Here is a 23,614-nt window from a genome sequence, read left to right on the forward strand (position 1 = left end):
TAGGGAAACTGTGTTCTACAAACTACAATCGATATTGCTGTGTGGTGTGGGATTGGAGATAGGCAGGTGTCAGTGATCCACATCCATTTTTCTGTGTGTGAGCTGCAGTGAACACAATCTTTTTGGGCTGCAGTGAACACAATCTTTTTGGGCTGCAGTGAACACAATCTTTTTGGGCTGCAGTGAACACAATCTTTTTGGGCTGCAGTGAACACAATCTTTTTGGGCTGCAGTGAACACAATCTTTTTGGGGTGCAGTGAACAAAATCTTTTTGGGGTGCAGTGAACACAATCCTTTTTGGTGTGCAGTGAACACAATCTTTGTGGGGTGCAGTGAACAAAATCCTTTGTGGGGTGCAGTGAACACAATCTTTTTGGGGTGCAGTGAACAAAATCCTTTTTGGGGTGCAGTGAACAACATCCTTTTTGGGGTGCAGTGAACACAATCTTTTTGGGGTGCAGTGAACAAAATCCTTTGTGGGGTGCAGTGAACACAATCTTTTTGGGGTGCAGTGAACACAATCTTTTTGGGGTGGAGTGAACAACATCCTTTTTGGGGTGCAGTGAACAAAATCCTTTTTGGGGTGCAGTGAACAAAATCATTTTTGGGGTGCAGTGAACACAATCTTTTTGGGGTGCAGTGAACACAATCTTTGTGGGGTGCAGTGAACACAATCTTTTTGGGGTGGAGTGAACAACATCCTTTTTGGGGTGCAGTGAACAACATCCTTTTTGGGGTGCAGTGAACACAATCTTTTTGGGGTGCAGTGAACACAATCTTTGTGGGGTACAGTGAACAGAATCTTTGTGGGGTGCAGTGAACACAATCTTTGGGGGGTACAGTGAACACAATCTTTGTGAGGTGCAGTGAACACAATCTTTGTGGGGTGCAGTGAACACAATCATTGTGGGGTGCAGTGAACTCAATCTTTGTGGGGTACAGTGAACACAATCTCATACTGAAGGTTTGAGGGTGCTGCCTGTTCCATACTCCCCCTACTCCTCATCTAGCCTTTTAGGGGTACAAACAATAGTAATTGGGGCCTAGTGTGGTTGTGTACGTGTGATATACATACACTTTTTTGGGATCATATTTTCTATTCCGCTATTTAATCAAAAACCTTTGGGGATCAGTTAAATTGGGGGATAGTCTGTGTTGGTACGTGTGAGAGAGATCCACCTTTCCAAGTTGTTGGGGTTCATCTCATACTTCTGAAGGTTTGAGGGTGCTGCCTGTTCCATACTCCCCCTACTCCTAGCCTTTTAGGGGTACAAACAATAGTAATTGGGGCCTAGTGTGGTTGTGTACGTGTGATATACATACACTTTTTTGGGATCATATTTTCTATTCCGCTATTTAATCAAAAACCTTTGGGGATCAGTTAAATTGGGGGATAGTCTGTGTTGGTACGTGTGAGAGAGATCCACCTTTCCAAGTTGTTGGGGTTCATCTCATACTTCTGAAGGTTTGAGGGTGCTGCCTGTTCCATACTCCCCCTACTCCTAGCCTTTTAGGGGTACAAACAATAGTAATTGGGGCCTAGTGTGGTTGTGTACGTGTGATATACATACACTTTTTTGGGATCATATTTTCTATTCCGCTATTTAATCAAAAACCTCTGGGGATCAGTTAAATTGGGGGATAGTCTGTGTTGGTAAGTGTGAGAGAGATCCACCTTTCCAAGTTGTTGGGGTTCATCTCATACTTCTGAAGGTTTGAGGGTGCTGCCTGTTCCATACTCCCCCTACTCCTAGCCTTTTAGGGGTACAAACAATAGTAATTGGGGCCTAGTGTGGTTGTGTACGTGTGATATACATACACTTTTTTGGGATCATATTTTCTATTCCGCTATTTAATCCAAAACCTCTGGGGATCAGTTAAATTGGGGGATAGTCTGTGTTGGTACGTGTGAGAGAGATCCACCTTTCCAAGTTGTTGGGGTTCATCTCATACTTCTGAAGGTTTGAGGGTGCTGCCTGTTCCATACTCCCCCTACTCCTAGCCTTTTAGGGGTACAAACAATAGTAATTGGGGCCTAGTGTGGTTGTGTACGTGTGATATACATACACTTTTTTGGGATCATATTTTCTATTCCGCTATTTAATCAAAAACCTTTGGGGATCAGTTAAATTGGGGGATAGTCTGTGTTGGTACGTGTGAGAGAGATCCACCTTTCCAAGTTGTTGGGGTTCATCTCATACTTCTGAAGGTTTGAGGGTGCTGCCTGTTCCATACTCCCCCTACTCCTAGCCTTTTAGGGGTACAAACAATAGTAATTGGGGCCTAGTGTGGTTGTGTACGTGTGATATACATACACTTTTTTGGGATCATATTTTCTATTCCGCTATTTAATCAAAAACCTTTGGGGATCAGTTAAATTGGGGGATAGTCTGTGTTGGTACGTGTGAGAGAGATCCACCTTTCCAAGTTGTTGGGGTTCATCTCATACTTCTGAAGGTTTGAGGGTGCTGCCTGTTCCATACTCCCCCTACTCCTAGCCTTTTAGGGGTACAAACAATAGTAATTGGGGCCTAGTGTGGTTGTGTACGTGTGATATACATACACTTTTTTGGGATCATATTTTCTATTCCGCTATTTAATCAAAAACCTCTGGGGATCAGTTAAATTGGGGGATAGTCTGTGTTGGTACGTGTGAGAGAGATCCACCTTTCCAAGTTGTTGGGGTTCATCTCATACTTCTGAAGGTTTGAGGGTGCTGCCTGTTCCATACTCCCCCTACTCCTAGCCTTTTAGGGGTACAAACAATAGTAATTGGGGCCTAGTGTAGTTGTGTACGTGTGATATACATACACTTTTTTGGGATCATATTTTCTATTCCGCTATTTAATCAAAAACCTCTGGGGATCAGTTAAATTGGGGGATAGTCTGTGTTGGTACGTGTGAGAGAGATCCACCTTTCCAAGTTGTTGGGGTTCATCTCATACTTCTGAAGGTTTGAGGGTGCTGCCTGTTCCATACTCCCCCTACTCCTAGCCTTTTAGGGGTACAAACAATAGTAATTGGGGCCTAGTGTGGTTGTGTACGTGTGATATACATACACTTTTTTGGGATCATATTTTCTATTCCGCTATTTAATCAAAAACCTTTGGGGATCAGTTAAATTGGGGGATAGTCTGTGTTGGTACGTGTGAGAGAGATCCACCTTTCCAAGTTGTTGGGGTTCATCTCATACTTCTGAAGGTTTGAGGGTGCTGCCTGTTCCATACTCCCCCTACTCCTAGCCTTTTAGGGGTACAAACAATAGTAATTGGGGCCTAGTGTGGTTGTGTACGTGTGATATACATACACTTTTTTGGGATCATATTTTCTATTCCGCTATTTAATCAAAAACCTTTTGGGGATCAGTTAAATTGGGGGATAGTCTGTGTTGGTACGTGTGAGAGAGATCCACCTTTCCAAGTTGTTTGGGTTCATCTCATACTTCTGAAGGTTTGAGGGTGCTGCCTGTTCCATACCCCCCCTACTCCTCATCTAGCCTTTTAGGGGTACAAACAATAGTAATTGGGGCCTAGTGTGGTTGTGTACGTGCGAGATACATACACTTTTTTTGATCATATTTCCTATTCCGCTATTCAATAAAAACCTTTGAGGATCAATTGAATTGCGGGATAGTCTGTGTCGGTACGTGTGAGAGAGATCCACCTTTCCAAGTTGTTGGGGTTCATCTCATACTTCTGAAGGTTTGAGGGTGCTGCCTGTTCCATACTCCCCCTACTCCTCATCTAGCCTTTTAGGGGTACAAACAATAGTAATTGGGGCCTAGTGTGGTTGTGTACGTGTGATATACATACACTTTTTTTGGATCATATTTTCTATTCCGCTATTCAATAAAAACCTTTCTAGGGCAAGATCTTAAATTACAGAAATATGAGGAGACCGTCAAATAAGGGCCGTGGCCTGGGTCGTGGTGCTGCTGGTAGAGCTCCTGTTGCAAGGAGAGGACATGGTCGATCTGTGCCAGCTACACGCACAAGTGAAACACCTTCCTCAAGTGTGAGTAGGCGACAGAACCTGCATCAGTATTTGGTAGGGCATCAAACGCCCCTAGAAGTGATGAGGCCAGAACAAGTTGAGGCGATAGTAGATTGGTTTGCTGCTGACAGTGCCTCCAGTTCCTTCACATTGTCTCCCACCCAGTCTACTGCAGAAAGGTCAGAGTTGGCACCTGCAGCCAATGTCCAACCGTCTTTCACCTCACCCCCTTCAACTTCTGGGTCTCCAAATTGGGCACATGGCCTGAGCTTGCCCTTTACGCCTTGGAGGTGCTGGCGTGCCCTGCAGCCAGTGTATTATCTGAACGGGTATTTAGCACGGCTGGGGGCGTTATAACAGACAAGCGCAGCCGCCTGTCCAGAGACAATGTGGACAAGCTCACGTTCATTAAAATGAACCAGGCATGGATCCCACGGGACTTTTCCGTACCTTATGCAGAATAGCAATGGATACCGACCTTACCCACCCATTGTTCCATTTTTGCTCTTTCTCACTCTTTTGGGGTGTACCCTCATTTAAAATTTGTGAAAAGAAGCAGTGTTGGCTACCTCGTCCTCCTCCTCAGGGCCAGATTAATGTAGGGGCTATTGGAGCTGCAGCTCCAGGCCCCTACCTTTTATATAGGCCCCGGGTTGGCCATATTCACTGTTACCGCTCTTCTGTCACTTGTAAACACAGAAGTCTGGCTTCTATGCTCGCTTCCCCAGGCAGCACCCTCAGAACCTCCCCACACAGCGTGAAGGCCGGACAAGGAGGGACAGTTGGCGATGCATGGATGTGTTTATGGGCTTCAGAGACAGCATCCCATGTTGAATTAGGCATGCATGGCTGCACCCTTCCTCCTCTGGGTGCATGGCAAGGCACGGCCCTAAGGCCCTTCAAAATCCTCAGCACCAAGCCCATGATGCTGTTAATCCGGCCCTGGTCCTCCTCCACCGCCGCTTCCACCTACACCGCCCATAGGTGTGCGCAGCCTATTGCATTAAGGTGTGCACCCCAAAGTTGAAATACACATGCATGTGTTTGCCAGCAGGGAGAGTAATGTATCGGGGCCATGTACCTGTAGGCAAGGAGAAATAGAGCAGAGCAGGTCCCAGGGAGATCTTTCCCATCTCCTCACTGGCAATGCTATGTGCCCTAGGTGATTAGGGTGTGCCCAGGCACACCCAGCACACCCTGTGCGCACGCCTATGTCACCGCCACATCCACCACCACCTCAACCTCCCTCCTACTCCATATGGGCCTCGTCCTTCAGAGATGAAGAAGAACATTGTTTTATTTTTCTGTTTTTTTTTGTTGTTTTAAGTTATTTCCCTATCCACATTTGTTTGCAGAGCACTTGCCATGCTCTTAATTACGTTTTGCTGCCATTTGCAGCACTCTAGCCCTTTCCTTTGGTGTTTTAGAGCCATTTTAGTGCCTTAAAGTTCGGGTCCCCATTGACTTCAATGGGGTTCGGTGTCCGGGAAAAGTTCGGTAAAAGTCCGGGACACGGACCCGGACTTTTTTTTAAAGTTCGGCCGAACCCGTCGAACACGGACATCTAGGTGTCCGCTCAACCCTACTCCTAGGTCTTTCTAACAACACATTCAGTTTCTGGATAAAGTTATTGCAGTTGTATTGTTTAGAAGAAGGAATAACCTTGCTAGGAGATATCGAATTGATTCATGTTTTATTAATCCATGTTTTTTCATATTTAGGAGTTTTTGGCTTCCCTCGGTGTCCTGGAGAAAGCTCACATTTGTGTGACTGGATCAGAAAGGTTTTGAATGCTGGTGCTTACACCAAGGCCATTCAGGAACAGTGAGTATAGGCAAATGTGTGGTGATGCAGTAAAGAAACCCCATCCTACATATTTTAAGGTAAAGTCTATGGGTTTTTAATCATACATTAAATCTTGTGCCCTGGTTTATGTTTTTTTAATTAGTCTGGTGCAAGCAGAGTATTGGCATGATCCACTCAATGAAGAGGAATACAGAAATGGAAGCATTTTCCTGGCAGATATCAATCAGGAACGGGTAAGTTAAAAGGCTGCATTCTCAAACATACTGTTCTATAGTGTTAAACAATTTGTTTTATGCTTAATAAAGGAATTGGTAATTCACTTTTTTTTTTTTTGCTATTGGCTGACAGCTCACTGTCATAGCATAACATAACATCCTGTCGGCCAAAAAAAAAGTAATTTCAGACAATTGGCAAAAGAGGAAGGATGTCATTGTACCCATACAGATGTGTACAGTACACGGGCACACTGCAACTTTGCTTATCCCACTTCTCAAGGTAAAGTTGGTTTTTCAGCTGCTTTCAAGGGTTTGCTTTAGAGCTGTGACACGAGAGAGAGCAATAAAAAACTTTCTACAGCCTTTTGTACACATGCACTGCTAGATGTGGTGGCAAATGAAATGGCACTTTATAAAGTCCAACTCCAGCCAACACTTGTTTATTTTTTTATTTTATATAAAGTGGGGAAAGTTTGGATCTTTTGTCAGGTTTTATTGCAGTCCATTCCAAAGTAAGTGTTAGGCACTAGGACACAATCCAATTTTCAAAGAAATAAGATCTGGGGCACTTATGGCTCACAAATGCATTCAAGGACCAGTTCAGGTGCATTTCTCACACACCTTTTCAAGGCGTAAAGATCTCTTTCTGCTCATTACCACCTTTTTAACCTTTAGGTCCCTTTCACACTTGTGCGACTTGTCCTGCGACTTGGGACTGCACAGTCCCATGACGAGTCATACCGCCATGATTTCCAATCAGTATTGTTCATATCTGTGCGACTTCAAGTTGCAGCGACTGTAAAGTAGTTCCTGCACTACTTTGGTCTGACTTTGATGTGACTTGAGGTCCAAAGACCTTAAGATTACACAGGCATTGCTCAAAGTCATGGCAAAATCCGCAACATTCAGGTTGTACAAGTGTGAAAGGGGCCTTAAGGAAGAAAGATCACTTTAACCATCAGTCTATCATGCAGGGTTTCTTTCTTGTACAGTTCATCTTTACCGATACAGTTCACAACTTTAATGTTTCTTCATAAAATGTTTTTAGCAACAAAATGACCTTAGTACATTATCTCTAAAAAATCTTTTTACAACAGCTTTAACATGCTGAGGATTTCCATTTTATGTAAGGGTCTCAACTGGGCACAAATAATGTAGTAAGCCTCTGTAATAGGATACCCTATACTATAGAAACACATTTGCTTATGTCTGGGTTAGTGCTGAAAAGTAAAGCCCCGTACACACGTACCGATCGTCGGCCAGCGATCGGCCGTCTTTTGTCCAGGGCTGTCCTGTCTGTTGAAAACTGCAAAAGAGTGCACACGAATTTTGTCAGCCAACAACAGCCAACTGCAGAAGTGATGTCATGTGATGGTTAACTTTCCTTGTCTTTTTTCTTTTCTGAGCATGCCCAGTCTTGCAAATCTGCTGTCGGCTGAATTCTGTACTGACTGAGGAACAATCGGCCGTTCTGGTGTTGGCCAACAAAAATTTTAATGCTTGCACGACAGATTCTGTTCGGCCGAAAATGCACTGTCGGCTGTCGGAAGCATCATACTAACAAGCCTACAATCGGCCGATCGGTCGTCGGCCGAATCTTTATGGCCGACAATCGGTACGTGTGTACGGGCCTTTACTTTCTCTATTGTTCATTGACCGACACAGTCCTCTGATGCATATTAGTAGGGTAATACCGCCCCCTACAGGAGTAGGAAACTAGGCAGAAATAATTTCTGGCTACGCTTATGGGCAGTCCCTGGGGGTATACCCTCTCTCTTCCTGCATAGGATGTCAGTTTTATTCTGCCTAGTCAGGAGTAAGGACCTAGTTCCTTGCTGGGATCTTTGGTCCTCGCATAGAAGTAAATTTTTTTACAGGAGTAGGAAACTAGGCAGAAATAATTTCTGGCTACGCTTATGGGCAGTCCCTGGGGGTATACCCTCTCTCTTCCTGCATAGGATGTCAGTTTTATTCTGCCTAGTCAGGAGTAAGGACCTAGTTCCTTGCTGTGATCTTTGGTCCTCGCATAGAAGTAATTATTTTTTTTTTTTTTTTTAACTAGTCTTTTTTTTTTTTTTTTCTCTGGAACGTTTTTTCCTGTGAGATCTATGTACGCTATAGTGGGGACTGCACTATGGCCTGCTTTTGCTTCGGCCCTTCTATTCAGTCTGACTGGGCGAAGCTGCTATGCCGTGACGTGGAGGGCCAGCCTGTCCCTCCTGAATTTCGGGAACTGTTGGAGCAGATGGTGCAGGCCCTGCAGTTTGCTTGTGATGCTGCACTAGTCATTGTGTCCCTTTTGGGTCATCTGTCGTTTTCGGCGGTGGTCATGAGGCGTATGCTCTGCCTGAAGTGTTGGTCTGCGGATCAGGATTCTAAGAAGGCCTTGACGGACCTCCCCTTTCAGGGGGACCGTCTGTTTGGGGCTACCCTGGACAACATTATAAAAGGTGTTACGGGGGGTAAGAGTACCTTTCCTCCCGCAGGGGTAGGGACTCTCGCTGTAGGCGGGGTCCGTCCTTTTCGGCTCACAAAAAGTATTCTCATCCCTCAGGGGCAGCTGATTAGGCAAAGCCCTTCAAGGCTCCCTCGGGTGGTTCCAAGCGTCCCTGGTCTGGAAGACAGAAGTTTGGTTCCGCCAGACCTGCGGACCCCGTCGGCCTAAAGGTGCGTCTTCACCCGTGACTGGGGTGGGGGGACGCCTTTGCCGGTTCTCCGACTTGTGGCTGATCCAGAACCCAGACAAATGGGTCCGGTCCGGATACAAGATCGAGTTTTGATCGGTTCCACCGGTCAGGTTTTTCCCTTCCAATGTCCGCTTATCCCCGGATCGCTTGCGAACGCTCTATGGGGCAGTGCAGGACTTGCTACAGCAAGGAGTGATAGTGTCTGTTACGCATGCGGAACGCTTTCACGGGTTTTATTCCAACCTGTTTACAGTTCCCAAGAAGGAGGGCAAGGTGCGGCCGATCCTGGACCTAAAGGCACTGAATGTGTTCGTGCGTGCTCAAAAGTTCAAGATGGAAACTATTTGCACGGTGGTGGCCTCCCTACATCAGGGGGACTTCCTGGTCTCGATAGACATCAAGGATGCCTACCTTCACATTCCAATCTGTGCTGCTCACCAACGGTTTCTCCGTTTTTTGCCATGGGAGAGGATCACTATCAGTTTGTGGCGTTACCCTTTGGTTTCACCTCCGCTCCTCGGGTCTTTACAAAGGTGTTGGCCCCGGTCTTGGTGCTGTTGCAACAGCGGGGAATATCGGTCCTGGGTTACTTGGACGATCTGATTCTCCGTGCGGAGTCCCCCGCTTTGCTTACGGAAAACTTGGGGGTCACCATGAGTACTCTGGAGGAGTTTGGTTGGATCGTGAACCTTCAAAAGTCATCTCTGACCCCTTCCTTGAGACTGGTCTATCTGGGCCTGACCTTGGACTCGTCCTCTGCAAGGGTGTTTCTTCCTCCGGAAAAACTCCAAAAGCTCCAGTCAGTGGTTCGTTTGTTGATGTCCGACGACCGGCTGTCCCTTCGGACCTGTATGAGAGTACTGGGACTGATGATGTCCTCCATTCGCTCAGTTCCACACGAGGGTTCTTCAAAAGGAAGTTCTTCTCAAGTGGAACAAACACCCGAATTCTCTGGATTCTCAGATTCCGTTAAGCCGCAGGACCAGAGAGTCCCTGGTCTGGTGGCTTTGGTCCCCGATGCTTCAGTCGGGGAAATCCTTTCTCCCTATATACTGGACAATTGTCACCACGGATGCGAGTCTGTCTGGGTGGGGGGGGGGGGGGGGGTGGGGGGAGTCCTCAATCAGGATTCGGCCCAGGGTGTCTGGTCCCTGGAGGAATCTCCATTGCCGATCAATGTCCTGGAGCTGAGAGCGATCCGGCTTTGCCTGACGCACTGGACCGACCGTCTGGAGGGTTGTCCTGTGTGCATTCAATGGGACTATGCCACGGCCGTGGCTTACGTCAATCACCAAGAGTGTTCTTGCGGCCCTGGAAGTGGCAGACATTCTACGTTGGGTGGAGCGCCATGTTCCAGCTCTCTCCGCGGTCCACATTCTGGGAGTGGAAAATTGTCAGGCGGATTACCTCAGCCGCCAAGCCCTGGATGCAGGGGAGTGGTCCCTGCATCCGGAGGTTTTTCAACAGTTGTGCCTTCGCTGGGGCACTCCGGACATGGATCTGTTGGCGTCTCAAATCACAGAGGTTTATGGCCCACTCCCGAGACCCTCCGGCAGACGCCACAGACGCGCTGGCTGCCCCCTGGGGGGCCAGTACCGGCTGATATATGCCTTTCCACCTTTCAAGTTGCTGCCAAGACTTCTTCGCAGGATAGAGGCGGAAGGGATTCCGGTCATTCTTGCGGCTCCGGACTGGCCTCGTCGCGCTTGGTACGCCGACCTGGTCAGGCTTGTCGCAGACGCCCCGTGGAGACTTCCTCTTAGGGAGGATCTGCTGTCTTAGGGGGCCAATATTCCATCCTGCTTTACAGTCGCTGGCTTTGTCGGCTTGGCTGTTGAAAGCCAGGTGCTGAAGGACAGGGGTTTATCTGCTTCAGTGATTCCCACTCTGCTAGAAGCGAGGAAGGGGACTTCCAGGAAAATTTATCATCGTACGTGGAAGTCGTACATTGCATGGTGTGAGTCCCTTGGGACCCACTCTCGCTCCTATTCGGTGGCTCGGATCTTGGCTTTCCTTCAACGGGGAGTTGATCAAAAGTTGGCCTTGAGTACTTTCAAGGGTCAGGTCTCGGCCTTGGCTATTTTTTTCCAGAGGCCATTGGCCACCCATTCCCTGGTGCGTAGTTTCATCCAGGGGGTGCGACACTTGGTACCTCCGCTGCGACCTCTGCTACCTCCATGGGATCTTAATTTGGTGCTGTCGGTTCTCCAAAGGCCTCCCTTTGAGAATATTCGGGAGGTCCCCCTGCTTACCTTGTCTCAGAAGGTGGCCTTCTTGGTGGCTATCACTTCTGCGTGCAGGGTGTCGGAACTGGCGGCGCTGTCCTGTGGTTCTCCCTATCTGGTGGTTCACAAGGACAAGGTAGTCCTTCGGCCGGATCCGTCTTTCCTGCCGAAGGTGGTTTCCAGTTTTCACCTGAATGAGGACATTGTGTTACCTTCCCTGTGCTCTAAGCCTAAACCTCCTAAGGAATTTGCTCTGCATACCCTGGATGTTGTTCGTGCGATCAGGGTGTATTTGGCGTCTACCGAGTCATTTCGGAAGTGCTGCTGACGATCCTCTTCAGATGACTGGCCTAGTACCTGACAAGCTGATCCTATTTTATAGGGACCCCTAGGATATTCCAGAAAATTCCATAGTCATCTGAACTCAATTGACCTATCCTGTTAGAAATCCTGACCTTCCAGAGTTTTCCATGTCAGCTGACCTTTACTAGCCTATCCACAACTCCACTGTTGGTTTAGTTAAACAACGGGGAAGGCTTGACTGTTTAACTGCCACGATCCCATAAGGAAAAGGGGGCCTTAAGACATGCATACCCTCCTTTTCCCCCCAAAAAAGGAATGTATTACCGCTTTTCTTTGATGTGGCGGCTGCAGGAGGATTCTGCTATTATTTATTTATTTTTTATTATTCTATTTTCACTTTTTGATCATGCCTGTAGGTATTTTTAATTTCTCAACGTTCATTAAGAGCCAAAGCAGTCCAGCAACAGTGGCAGTTAAGAGTGTCAAGGCAAACTAACACTGACAGGAGTACTTACAATGGTCAGCTTTTAATAATTTATCTAGAACCCTTATTCTCAAAGGGAAACACTTTTTTTTGCTGTAACTGCTTCAAGTGGTTCTAAAGGAAAAAGATTTGTTTTACCTCAATGCATTCTCTACATTTACCTCAATACTGGACACTTTCATCTCCTTCCTGCCCAGGCCAGTTTTACCTTTTCAGGACTCACAGCTCTGAATGACAATTACTTAGTCATGCAACACTGTACCCAACTTTTATCATTTTTTTTTGAGACAGATGGGTTTCTTTTGGTGATTTTTTTTTTTTTTTTTTTTTAATCACCACTAGGTTATGTTACAGCTTTATTCCAAAATGGATTTAATTCATTCTTTTTGAAAATTGATTAATCTTGATTTACTGACTGCCCTTCTCATTTCTTAAAGCCTTAAAATGCAAGGACAGTACAAATACCCCCAAAATGACTCATTTTTGGAAAATACAGTCCAAGGTATTTAGTAAAAGGCATGGTGAATTTTTTTGAAGTTGTAACTTTTTGTCACAATATTCTGGAAAATGAAGAAATTTGAATTCTGCTATGCCTCTCGAGTATAGGCATACCACATGTATGAGACTTTTTAGCAGCCTAGATGCATTGATGGGCCCAAAATCCAAGGAGCATCTTTGGGTTTTTGAGGAGTATAAATTACACATCTAACTTCCTGACTACCTATCACATTTTTGGAGGCCCTTGAACACCAGCACAATGGAAACACCCACGAAATGACCCATTTTTGAAAAGCAGAAACTCCAATGTATTTTTTAAGAGGCACATTGAGCCTTTTAAAAATGTCACTTTTTGTCACATGTTTTTGGAAAATGCAGAAATGAAAATGTAATTTTTTTTTTTTTTACACAAGACTGTCAATTTAATGAGATATTTTTAACCTACATCATAAACATTCTTAGAATTACACCCCAAAACACATTCTGCTACTCCTTCTTCATATGGGGATACCACATGTGAGACTTTTTCACAGCCATGGCACAGAGAGGGGCCCAAAATCTAAGGGGCAACCCCTATATACAGCTTGTGCAGTGCACGGCAACCATTATAATCAATCCCATGCAGTGTGGGACAACCCCAATATGCAATCTGTGCAGTGCTTTGCAACACCTATATGCAGCTTGTGCAGTGCACGCTAACCCTTCTATGCAGCCTGTGCAGGGTGAAGCAACCCTTTTTATATGCAGGGAGGTTGCGGTGCGGTGGTCATGGCCAAGCTACGCTGTGTGTGTCTATAGAATTGCACAGCCTGGGTCGGGAGTGTTCCGTAATGCAATTCCGCAAAAAGCATTGGAAAACACATTTGTGTGAATGGAGGCTTAGTGCAGCTTTGCTACAAAACTGAGGCATGCTGGTAGTAAGAAGGGTTACCCTTGGCTGGCCTACAGTTTTATTGCTTACCAGTGTTCATTCCTCCCATGGGCAGAAGTATAACCCGAAAGACTTCCTGTATCGCTCAATAGACTGCAAGAAAAGGATATTACGGTGAGTACAAAATAATCCTACTTTGGCTTTAGATATACTTTTAAAGGGATTTTACTATTGAGAGTTAAATATGCACTTGCTGATCAGGAACAGATTGGTACACCTAGAAAATGCACTTCAAATGGGCATTGGTCAGAAGTTTTCGTCTTGTTATATGAAACTGCTGTAAAGAGAGAAAACGTCTTTGGTGCCTCTGATCTTATTTCTTTGAAAGTTGATGTCTGTGAATAGGTGAATTCCTCTTGCTTTAATACATGTAATATCAAAACAAGAAATAAAGAAACTAGTGTTACTGGGATAAGAAAACACAGAAAAACGTGAAATAACTTGGAGGTTTTAACCTTTCCCATTTTAATGAAATAAACTTGTTAATTATGTTACTTCTATTTTTCTGGTGACTATTCTTGCCTCATCAGCTTTACCGTGTTTGTTTTAGGGTATAAATGAAAGTTACAAGCGCAATCTTCAAGCTCTGAATAAGTTTGTCATGGTGAAATTCCTCAGAGATTCCATGGTGGAGCCTTCTGTCTCAGAGGTTAGAAAGATCTTATCTTCTTAGCTAATGTATTCCATTTCCAGTCATATTGCTAACCATATTTTTTTCTTTGTAATAATTTCTTTAGTGGTTTGGATTCTACAAACCTGGACAAGACAAAGAGACCATCACATTGCAGGAAAGCTCCTTGTATTCTGAGGTAACAGCTTTTTTAAAGCATGAACCTACATATGCGATTTTATGAAGAGCAACCTTCTTCCTTTTTTTTTTTTTTTTTTTTTTTGTTTCCTTCTTGTATTTTGCTTCATGTGGGATGTCATGTTCTCATATGTTAGGCTTGTTGACAGTTCATTAGGGCCCATTCACATCTGTGCAATCAGGTGTGATGTGTTATTGTACGTTGCACCATTAATTTAACTGGACTTCCAGCAGATCACAATAGATTAGAAAATGCACCTGCAATGTTTTTCCCACAACGCAGTTTAGTGTGTTAGTTTTTTGTGATGTGCTGTAATGAGTGTGTTTATCGCAAGCCCAAAGGTGTGAAGCTGAATCAAGTAAAATGTCCTGCAAGTGGTCTGCCCCTTTTCAACCACTTTGCGACCGCCCTATAGCAGTTTTACTGCTACAGGGTGGCAGCTGTGTGCAGGATCACGTGTGTGTGTATATATATGATCCCGCACTTCCAGGTAGTGGGCGCAAATGCGTGCCGCCACCGGCCTGCTCCCACTGTGATTACACTGAGGTGGAGCCGATTGGCGGGTACTGTGGACTCACTGGCCTATGTAAACAAAGCAGATTGCTGTTCTGACAGGAGGTAAGGCATGGATCCTGTGTCTCTGCAAAGCAGGAACTAGGGTCCATGTCTTCCCCTAGTAAAAGCACCTCTCACAGTTTAGAAAAACACTTGCTAGGCACACAGTTAATCCTTTGATTCACCCCTGTTAACCCCTTCCCAGCCAGTGTTATTAGCACAGTGAATATTTCTCTTTCGTTCATTGATGGACACAGAGCTCCATATTCAGAACCATAGGGTTATATTGCCCCCACAGGAGTAGGACACTAGGCAGAAAAAAGACTTTGCTACGCCTATTGGCAGTCCTAGCTGCTGTACATCCCCCCCCCCCCCCTCTGCTATAGGCCTTCAGTTTTTTTTTTTTGCCTAGTCATAAGTAAGGACCTAGTTCCCTGCCAGAATCTTTGGTCCTGGCAATGTTTTCCTTTTTTAATGGCATTTTTTCCTGTGAGATCTACAATCAACTGCCGGGCTGGGCATTGGGCTTGATAGCTAGAGCCAGTGGTCCCCCCAGTCTGGCCAATAAGCGCGCGCAGATCAGAGCTCCACGTTAGGTCGGCCGCAACATAGCCCCACTGGACAGGGGCTGGCCTGCAAGTTAAACGCCTTGCGAGGTTGCATATGATCGGTCTTGGCCTGAGCCGCAGCATTCCTCCTGCCCAACAGCCGTCCATTTCGATGGTGAGGAGGTTCTGTCTGGAGTTCTGCCTGCCCGGATCCTGGTATGGTCAGTACAATGGTCCTCCCCCTGGATCTGATTTGGAGTAGACGTTGGCACCCCCCTGGGACAGTCGGACCTGCGGGTTTCCCTCCTTCCCCCAGACCCCCCTTTTGTTTGCTGGTTCCTTTGGGTCATCTTTGTACACCCCCACCCCCCCCTCTGGGGTAGCATGGTGGGTTGGCAGGTGGATGAGGCTGGTGTGCTGCACTGTACTGGTGGGCATACCGCCGGCAGGTTGGACTTCCCGGCTAGGTTGGGCACTGACTGTTGTTTGTGGTCCTGTGCCCGGATCTCCCCTTTCATTGTGGATGTGGCCTGGGCTCCAGAGATCCCTCCTAGGTCCCTGGGAGCCTCGCGGGCGCCGCACATGACTGCCATTTTGCCGTAGTCCGCACCAATGTATTGGGGCCTGTGTGATTCTCTATGCTGGCAGCAATGTTTGTGTGGTCCGGCGGCCATATTTGGTTGGTCCGGCGTGCATCAGTGGCAGCCATCACAGTGGAGCCTCTGGGTGCCGATTTTTAGCTGTGGGAGCTCCTCCTTTTCCCCCGATGTTAACTTTTCCCATGGATGCTGCACGTGGATACTTAGCTATCTCTTGTGGAGACCGTTGCTACTCTGGTGGGGTGGTGAGCCTGGTGAGATCCATCCCTCTCTCTGCTGCAGGTTGGGGGGTGCTCTGCTTTTGGGTGCCCCTGTGGTGATACAGGTGGCAGCTACAGAGTTTTTTCCGAGATCAGACTCACTGTTTGTGATCACGGATGGGCCAAGAATAGGGTTGTCCGCTTCTTCTGCGACCTTTTCCAGATGGATTAGACAGACGGTGACTCAGGCCTATTCTATTAAAGCCCCGTACACACGTACCGATCGTCGGCTGAACGATCGGCCGTCTTTTGTCCAGGGCTGTCGTGTCTGTTGAAAACTGCAAAAGACTGCACACGAATTTTGTCGGCCAACAACAGCCAACTGCAGAAGTGATGTCATGTGATGGTTAACTTTCCTTGTCTTTTTTCTTTTCTGAGCATGCCCAGTCTTGCAAATCTGCTGTCTGTCGGCCGAAATCTGTACTGACTGGCGAACAATCGGCCGTTCTGGTGTTGGCCTACAAAAATTTTAATGCCTGCACGACAGATTCTGTTCGGCCGAAAATGCGCTGTCGGCTGTCGGAAGCTTCATACTAACAAGCCTACAATTGGCCGATCGTTCGGCGGCCTAATATTTGCGGCCGACAATCGCTACGTGTGTACGGGGCTTAAGGGTCAGGTTCCTCCTTTCTCTGTAACAGTGCACTCTACTCGGGCGCTTAGTGATTATTGGGCCTCCCATCATTGGGTGTCAGTGGCACAGGTTTGCAAGGTGGCCACCTGGTCATCGGTGCACACTTTCAATAAATTCTACAAGGTGAATGTGTTGGCATCTGCGATTGCTTCCTTTTGCCACATGGTTTTGTAGGCTGCTGTTTAGAGGGTCTGTTCCCTCTTTGGGGGTGTATTCAGGTTAGGCTCCAGTTGTTTTTTTGTTGAGCTTCTGTTACCTGGTTGGCTCTTGTGTTTAGCCTTGGGATTTTTCTGCTGTCTCGCTCCTCATGTTTGGTACTGCTTGTGGACATCCCTATGGTTCTGAGTATGAAGAGCTGTGTCCGTCAATGAGCGAAAGAGTTCATTGATGGACACAGCACCCACCTCTCTATGGAGTTTTGATACGTCTGACATTGCTTGCTACTAAACCAAAGGCCTATAGCAGAGAGTGGGATGTATGCCACATAGGACTGCCCATAGGCATAGCCAAGTCCTTTTTTTTTTTCTGCCTAGTGTCCTACTCGTAGCAAAAAATGGCCTGGTCATGAAGGGGCTAAATCTTCCGGAGGTCAAGTGAATAAAGGAGGCTGTCAAAATCTGCTTGTACATCATGGCTTCTGCTGGATCCTTTAGAACAATGCAATATACAAAGCAACTTGCTCTTGTGTTAGATATTCTGAAATATGTGTGACCTTTAAAATGTGATGGTGTTGAGGAAATATGAGGTTTCTTCTGCCTTCAGTACAGTGGCTGTTTTTTTTCACCAATAGCAAATACATGTTAACACCGCTGGGAATTTAAATCTTCCTGCCCGTCTAAGAGTTGGGTTGAACTCTATTGTTTCCTTGCCAAATGACTTTGCACTGCGAGCCTTGGAAAGATTCCCAATATTGCATAAGGCTAGTTATTGTAGTTATCCACACTATATGTAATAGGCAACTTTTTATTATGCAATGTTCAGTGCTGTGTTATGTTGTTTTACAAACTCCAGACAAAGCATTTACAAAATTACACAGTTGAGAACAGAATTACAAGTGTTTTGGGAAGCTGTGCAGACACAATACACTCCCATTGTACAATGTCTGTATAATCTTTGCTAGAGCTACACTGATTTTACCACCACTTCTACTGCATTGTAACAAACAGAGCAGATGGGGGGGGGGGTTATTTTTGTGCCTAGTATTCACCATGAGGTGGTGCTATAACCATGTGGTCAAAATTTAAAGTACCGGGTAGTGTCGTTCAATAAATGCAGATAAAGATTTGTGTGATTTAATGGTGAGTACAAAAAAAAAAAAAAACTGGATTTTTGTAAGAACTTACCATAAAATCCTTTTCTCTGAAGTTCATTGACAGACGCAGCACTCTTTAATCATAGACTCATAGGGTTATGCTCCTCCTTCTAGGGATAGTCACTAGGTGGGGAAAAAACTTGTCCACTCCTATTGGGCTGTCCCAGCAGGCATTACCCCTCAGGCTCTGCTATACTCAGTTGTGTTGCAAGCAGTTTCAGAAAAAAAAACCATAACTCAAAGTAGAGGGCGGGTGCTGCGTCTGTCTATGAACTTCAGAGAAAAGGATTTTACAGTAAGTTCTTACAAAAATCCAGTTTTCTCTATCGTTCGACAGACGCAGCTCTCCTTAATCATAGACTAAAAAGGGATGTCCCAAAGCAGTCAAAACCTGAGGGGTGGGAACAAGCCAGGAAACAAAAAACCTGAATGCCCCAATGGCCAAACGTAGCCAACCAGGTAAAACAGAGCTCAACCAGGAACAACTGGAGCTCCTCCGGGGAAAAAAAGGAACCCTCAAAGAGAAAACAAGAGTTCTCTCTCTTAAACTGAAGACTGCAAAACCTTGCGACCAAAAGAAGCATCCGCTGATGCCAGTGCAGACAACAAAGTCGCCGCCTTGTAAACTTGTAGCACTGATGCCTGATGGCAAAAAGCCCAAGAGGCACTCAGCGCTCTAGTAGAATACGCCTTCACTGGGAAAAGAGGAACCTAACCCTTCAGTGAATAGGCCTGAACCACCGTCTGTCTGATCCATCTGGAAATGACCGCAGCAGATGCAGCCAGTCCCTTACGAGGTCCATCCGTAAGGACAAAAAGGGCGTCCGATTTTCTGAAAGAGTCAGTGGTTTCTAAATAAACCCTGATCGTCCGAACCACATCCAAAGAGTGTAAGGCATACTCATTGGGATGCTGAGGTTTAGGACAAAGGGAAGGCAGTACAATGTCTTCATTTAAATGGAAATCCGAAACCACCTTAGGTAGGAAACATTTGATGAGGTCAAAGAACCACCTTATCTCTGTATACCAACAGATAGCGGCAAGACAACGCACCTAATTCAGATACTCTGTGGGCAGCAGTGATCGCCACCAAGAAGGCAACCTTCTGAGACAAAAGCGGCGAAATCTCCCGAATTTTCTCAAAAAGAGGCTTTTGAAGAACAGACAGCACCAGATTGAGATCCCAAGGCGGTAGCGGGGATCGCAGTGGAGGCGCCAAATGACGCACACACTGGATAAACGTCCGGATGAGGCCATTCGTGGCTAACGGGTGTTAAAAATAGCCATAGCCAAAACTTAACTTTTGATAATACCCAAAGCCAACCACTGTTCAACTTCTTTCTGTAGAAAGGCCAACACCCTGGCAATAGAAAACAAGCGAGGGTGCACCTTCAGCGATTCGCACCATGAAATGTACGATTTCTCCGTGCAATGTTAGTTTCCTGGAAGTTGACTTCCTAGCCTTCAGATGAGTGGGAATTATGGAGTCGGAAAGGCTCCTATCTCTCAACACCTGACTTTCAAAGGCCATACCATTAAAGCCAGCGACTGTAAAGCAGGATGGAAGATCGGACCTTGAGACAACAGAGAGGAAGTCTCCAAGGGGTATCGGTGACCAGCCTTATCAGGTCTGCGTACCAAGACTGGCGAGGACAGTCTGAAGCCACCAGAACGACCGGAATGTTTTCCACCTCTATCCTGCGCAGAAGGCGCGGCAGAAGTTTCAACGGGGGAAAGGCCTAAATCAGCCGATATCGATCCCAAGGAGCCTTCAAGTGTGTCTTTGGTGTCGGCCAGAGGATCTCGAGACTTGGCAACGAGTCTCTGCACCTTCTTGTTGAGGCGAGAGGCAAATATCCCCCACCGAACACACAGCAGGTGAAACACCTCCTGGTGTAGGGACCACTGCCCTTGGTCCAACACCTGATGACTCAGGTAATCCGCCTGCCAGTTCTCCACACCTGGAATGTGTACCGCAGAGAGGGCTGGAACAAGGCTTTCTGCCCAAGTCAGAATCCCGGCCACCTCCTTGGCCGCCAGGACAATCCTGGTGCCCCCCTGGTGATTGATGTAGGCCACCGCCGTGGCGTTGTCTGATTGAACAGGACAATTGTGTAGATGAGATGTCCAATGATTTAGACAAAGTTTGATCGATCTGAGTTCCAAAACATTGATCGGAAGTTGACTTTTCCACCATCCAGGTACCCTGGGCACAGAACTTCCCCAGCACCCCGCCCCAGCCCGACAGGCTGGCATCCGTGGTTATCACTGTCCAAAACAACGGTAGGAAGGACCTGCCCTGGCACAGTGCAGGAGACTGAATCCACCACAACAGAGTAGATTTTGTGTTGTGGCTAAACTGAATCACAGAATCCAAGGACTTTGGATCCTTGTTCCACTTTTCCAGAATCTCCCGCTGCAAAGGTCTTGTATGGAACTGAGCAAACGGAACCACTTCGAATGGTTGATGCGTCGCCATTGTTCATCCATAATAGAGTGAAACAAGTCAGAACAAGGGAAAACTTTTTCTAATTAGCGATATTTGCGGGAGCCAAAAGACACCTGCGTACCTGACACCGTGGGTTCATCGGCCATTTTTAGAGTTTCCCTTACAGAAACTATCACATTTTCCACCAAAGCGCATTCCTGCACGACAGCTGAGGACAGGTCCTCTTCACCGTCAGAAAGCAAAGACACCGACCCCTCAGGGTGTTCTGCATTTGTGGTAACCATATCTGTGTCAGAATCCGAAGATCCTGCAGATGGAGGTGAGGACGGGGGGGGGGGCGTTTTGCGGCTAACAGCACCAGAACAAACAGACTCCACTTTTGACATCCGGCTTTGAGGAAAAACTGCAATCTCCAGCTGCAACTGTGATCCAGGGGGTCTGCAGGAGAGATTTTATCCTAGGATTCCATTTGCAAAAAGCAATGTCTCTTTTAAGACTGTGAAAAACATGCCCCCCATTATAGCTTTGGACTCCTAAACCCTGATCAATAAACGGATATAGCAGAGCAGGAGAAGCCTACAGGAGACCCCCAGAACATTACCAGTCTCGATCAGAGTCAAAAGGAAAGTGACACAGAAAGTGCAAGAAGAGGAAGAAAAGTGACACAGAAAGTGCAGGAAGAGGAAGAAGATCTGAAAAAAACGTGCTGCATGCTAGGCCCGTCCCTGGACCACAAGAAAATGGCCGCAACACAGGTTGCAATGGGGAATCCAAGAAATTGGCTGCCCATACATACCTAATGGCAACACAGAGATATGAACCAGGACAAAATGGCGGCCCCCATTTATGGACCCACCCAGGACGATTCATCCCTCTCAAAGCGCCGAAACTGCCTTTTTACCGCCCCCTACGGTGAAAACATACTGGGGGAGGGAGAAGTAAGGGGTACCCAGACTGTCCTTCGGGGTGCCAGGGAACGAGGGAGCCCCTAGGGCCCAACTATTCCAGGGATGGCCCCACGCCCACCCCGCGACCTCCAAAGGCATTGGGGGGACAGCTTACTCACCATACCACGGTACCAGGTGGGCGTCATTCCGAAAAATAGATCACATCCCACCCGGAATGGGGGTGCTGTTAGCTAAAAGGAAGCTGCGACTCAGGACGTTCCAGGTCGTTTGCGTCCCGGTGAGATGTTCCACTCGCAGGCTCGTCCCCATCTGTCGGGGGACTGTCGTGATGAGGCCTAGTTCTAGACTATAACCTGCTCACGCTCGTAGGCCAGACTGGGAGACCTTAAGGATCTAGATTATCCAGCGTGAATACCAGCCAGCTGTTGCTTGTAGTTCCTTTTGGATCTTGATCCTCTGGAACTAACTAGTTAAAAAAAAAAAAAAATCACAAATTCTCCCTGATACAGCTAAGACCGAAGTCCCAGCAGGGAGGTAGGTCCTATCCCTGAACACTAGGCAGAACAAAACAGAGCCTGAGGTGTAATGCCTGCTGGGATAGCTCCCATAGGCGTGGACAAGTTTGTTTGTTTTTCTTTCCGCCTAGTGACTATCCCTAGAAGGAGGAGCATAACCCTATGAATCTATGATTAAGGAGAGCTGCGTCTGTAGATGGAACGATAGAGAAAATCCCATTTTAATGAACAGTAGCGCAAATATGTGACATAAGAAAATAGGACCACCTATTTATTCTACGGGGTCTTTGCTTTCAAAAAAATGTATTTTATGTTTTGAGGTTTTAAGTGTGTTTTCATGTACAAATTGTACAATTTAGTATGTGTGTGCAAAAAAAATGACCTAGCAGCAAAAGGGTTAAGCAAGCTGCTAGCAGGCTTCAATGGGCTTTCAACAAGCTTCCAGTAGTGCTGAGTCCTGGTAGTAGCTTGTTTAACCACCTTTCACCCGCGCTATAGCCGAAAGACGGCTACTGCGCAGGCTCTAATTTCCGGGAGGCCGTCTTTATACGGCCTTCCAGTAACAGGCTCCCGCGAGCGCACATCGGGGAAAATCTGTGTCGGCCGTGTCCCTTGCACATAGCCAATCACAGATCGTGGTGAATGGCCAATCACAGCGGCCATTTACCATGTGAAAGGACAGTGCAATGAGAGATGATCTCAAATGTAAACATATGAGATCATCTCTCATCGCCAGCTCTCCTTCCTCACACAGAGACTGCAGTGTGAGGAAGAGGAGAGCTGATCAGCGGTAAGGGGACACAGTATATGAAAATAAGAAAAACTTTTTTTTTTCAAAATTTTCTGTCTTTTTTTTTTTTTTTTTTTGTAAGAAATAAAAAACCCAGAGGTTATTAAATACCACCAAAAGAAAGCTCTATTTATGTGAAAAAAATGATAAAAATTTCATATGTGTACAGTGTAGCATGACCGCGCAATTGTCATTCAAAGCGTGAGAGTGCTGAAAGCTGAAAATTGTCCTGGGGAGGAAGGGGGTAAAAGTGCCCTGTAGGCAAGTGGTTAAAGTAACAGCTCTCCCAGTAAGACCTGCGTTTAAATAGGAGCAGAATGATATTTTTAAAACCTTCAACAAAGCTTGCTATACCCACTGCTCTTTTACAAGATGAAGCCTATGTAGACTAGGTCTTATCATTATCGTTGTGTGCTCCCACCATGTCGCGTAGCCTAGGTTGTGTGTGTGTGTTTTTTTTTTTTTATTAATAATATTAATATAACTTGTTTGTTTTATATTGTTTATATATTTGTAGGATCGCTTGGGTTTGAGAGAGATGGATAAAGCTGGAAAGCTAGTGTTCTTGGCTGCAGACGGTGATCATCTCCAGTTTTCTGTGGAATGGTTCAATGAGAAAATTGTGCCCTTCCTTCACTAATACGTGTTTTTTTTTTTTTTTTTTATTTGCTGTAGCTCTTTTCTTAAAAACAGGCATGTCTGACAAATTGCACTGGAATAACATGCATTATAGCTTGATTCTTTTACCATTTGGACTAGCAGCAATAACCATGCACAAACACATTACAAAGTGGAAGCATGCATTTACTGCATTCTTTATACATTTTCACTAGGGTGCCAGTAAATTAACTATTCTTGAGAACATTACTGTGGCCCTCAACATGGATGTCTTCACTTTGTGTATATGTGAATTCCACTTTATTGCTTCTTGTCTGATATTGCAGGGATCTTTTTTTATAGCACCACACAACAGATATCTGTATTTAAAACAATATTTTTCTAGTTTTTTTTCCTTCTACTAGCAAAAAATCACTGGTATATGGAATAGAATTTATTGGGATTGATTTACTAAAGGAGTAGAGCATGTTTGCA

At 46.0% G+C, this 23,614-nt stretch overlaps 1 protein-coding gene across 1 annotated transcript in view; it reads left to right on the forward strand.

The window, feature by feature from the left end:
- The window catches only part of PPT1 (palmitoyl-protein thioesterase 1), a 36,945-nt gene extending 13,580 nt beyond the window's left edge, over positions 1-23,365 (forward strand). Inside the window, exons 5-9 of the mRNA XM_082246929.1 lie at positions 5,716-5,818; positions 5,943-6,033; positions 13,694-13,792; positions 13,881-13,952; positions 23,040-23,365. Coding sequence (XP_082103055.1) covers positions 5,716-5,818; positions 5,943-6,033; positions 13,694-13,792; positions 13,881-13,952; positions 23,040-23,162 — 488 coding nt within the window. The 3' untranslated portion in view covers positions 23,163-23,365. The remainder of the gene's footprint in view (positions 1-5,715; positions 5,819-5,942; positions 6,034-13,693; positions 13,793-13,880; positions 13,953-23,039) is intronic.
- The last annotated feature ends 249 nt before the right edge of the window (positions 23,366-23,614 follow it).

This window comes from Pelophylax lessonae (genome assembly GCF_965119305.1).
Source record: "Pelophylax lessonae genome assembly, chromosome: 2".
Classification (NCBI taxonomy): domain Eukaryota; kingdom Metazoa; phylum Chordata; class Amphibia; order Anura; family Ranidae; genus Pelophylax; species Pelophylax lessonae.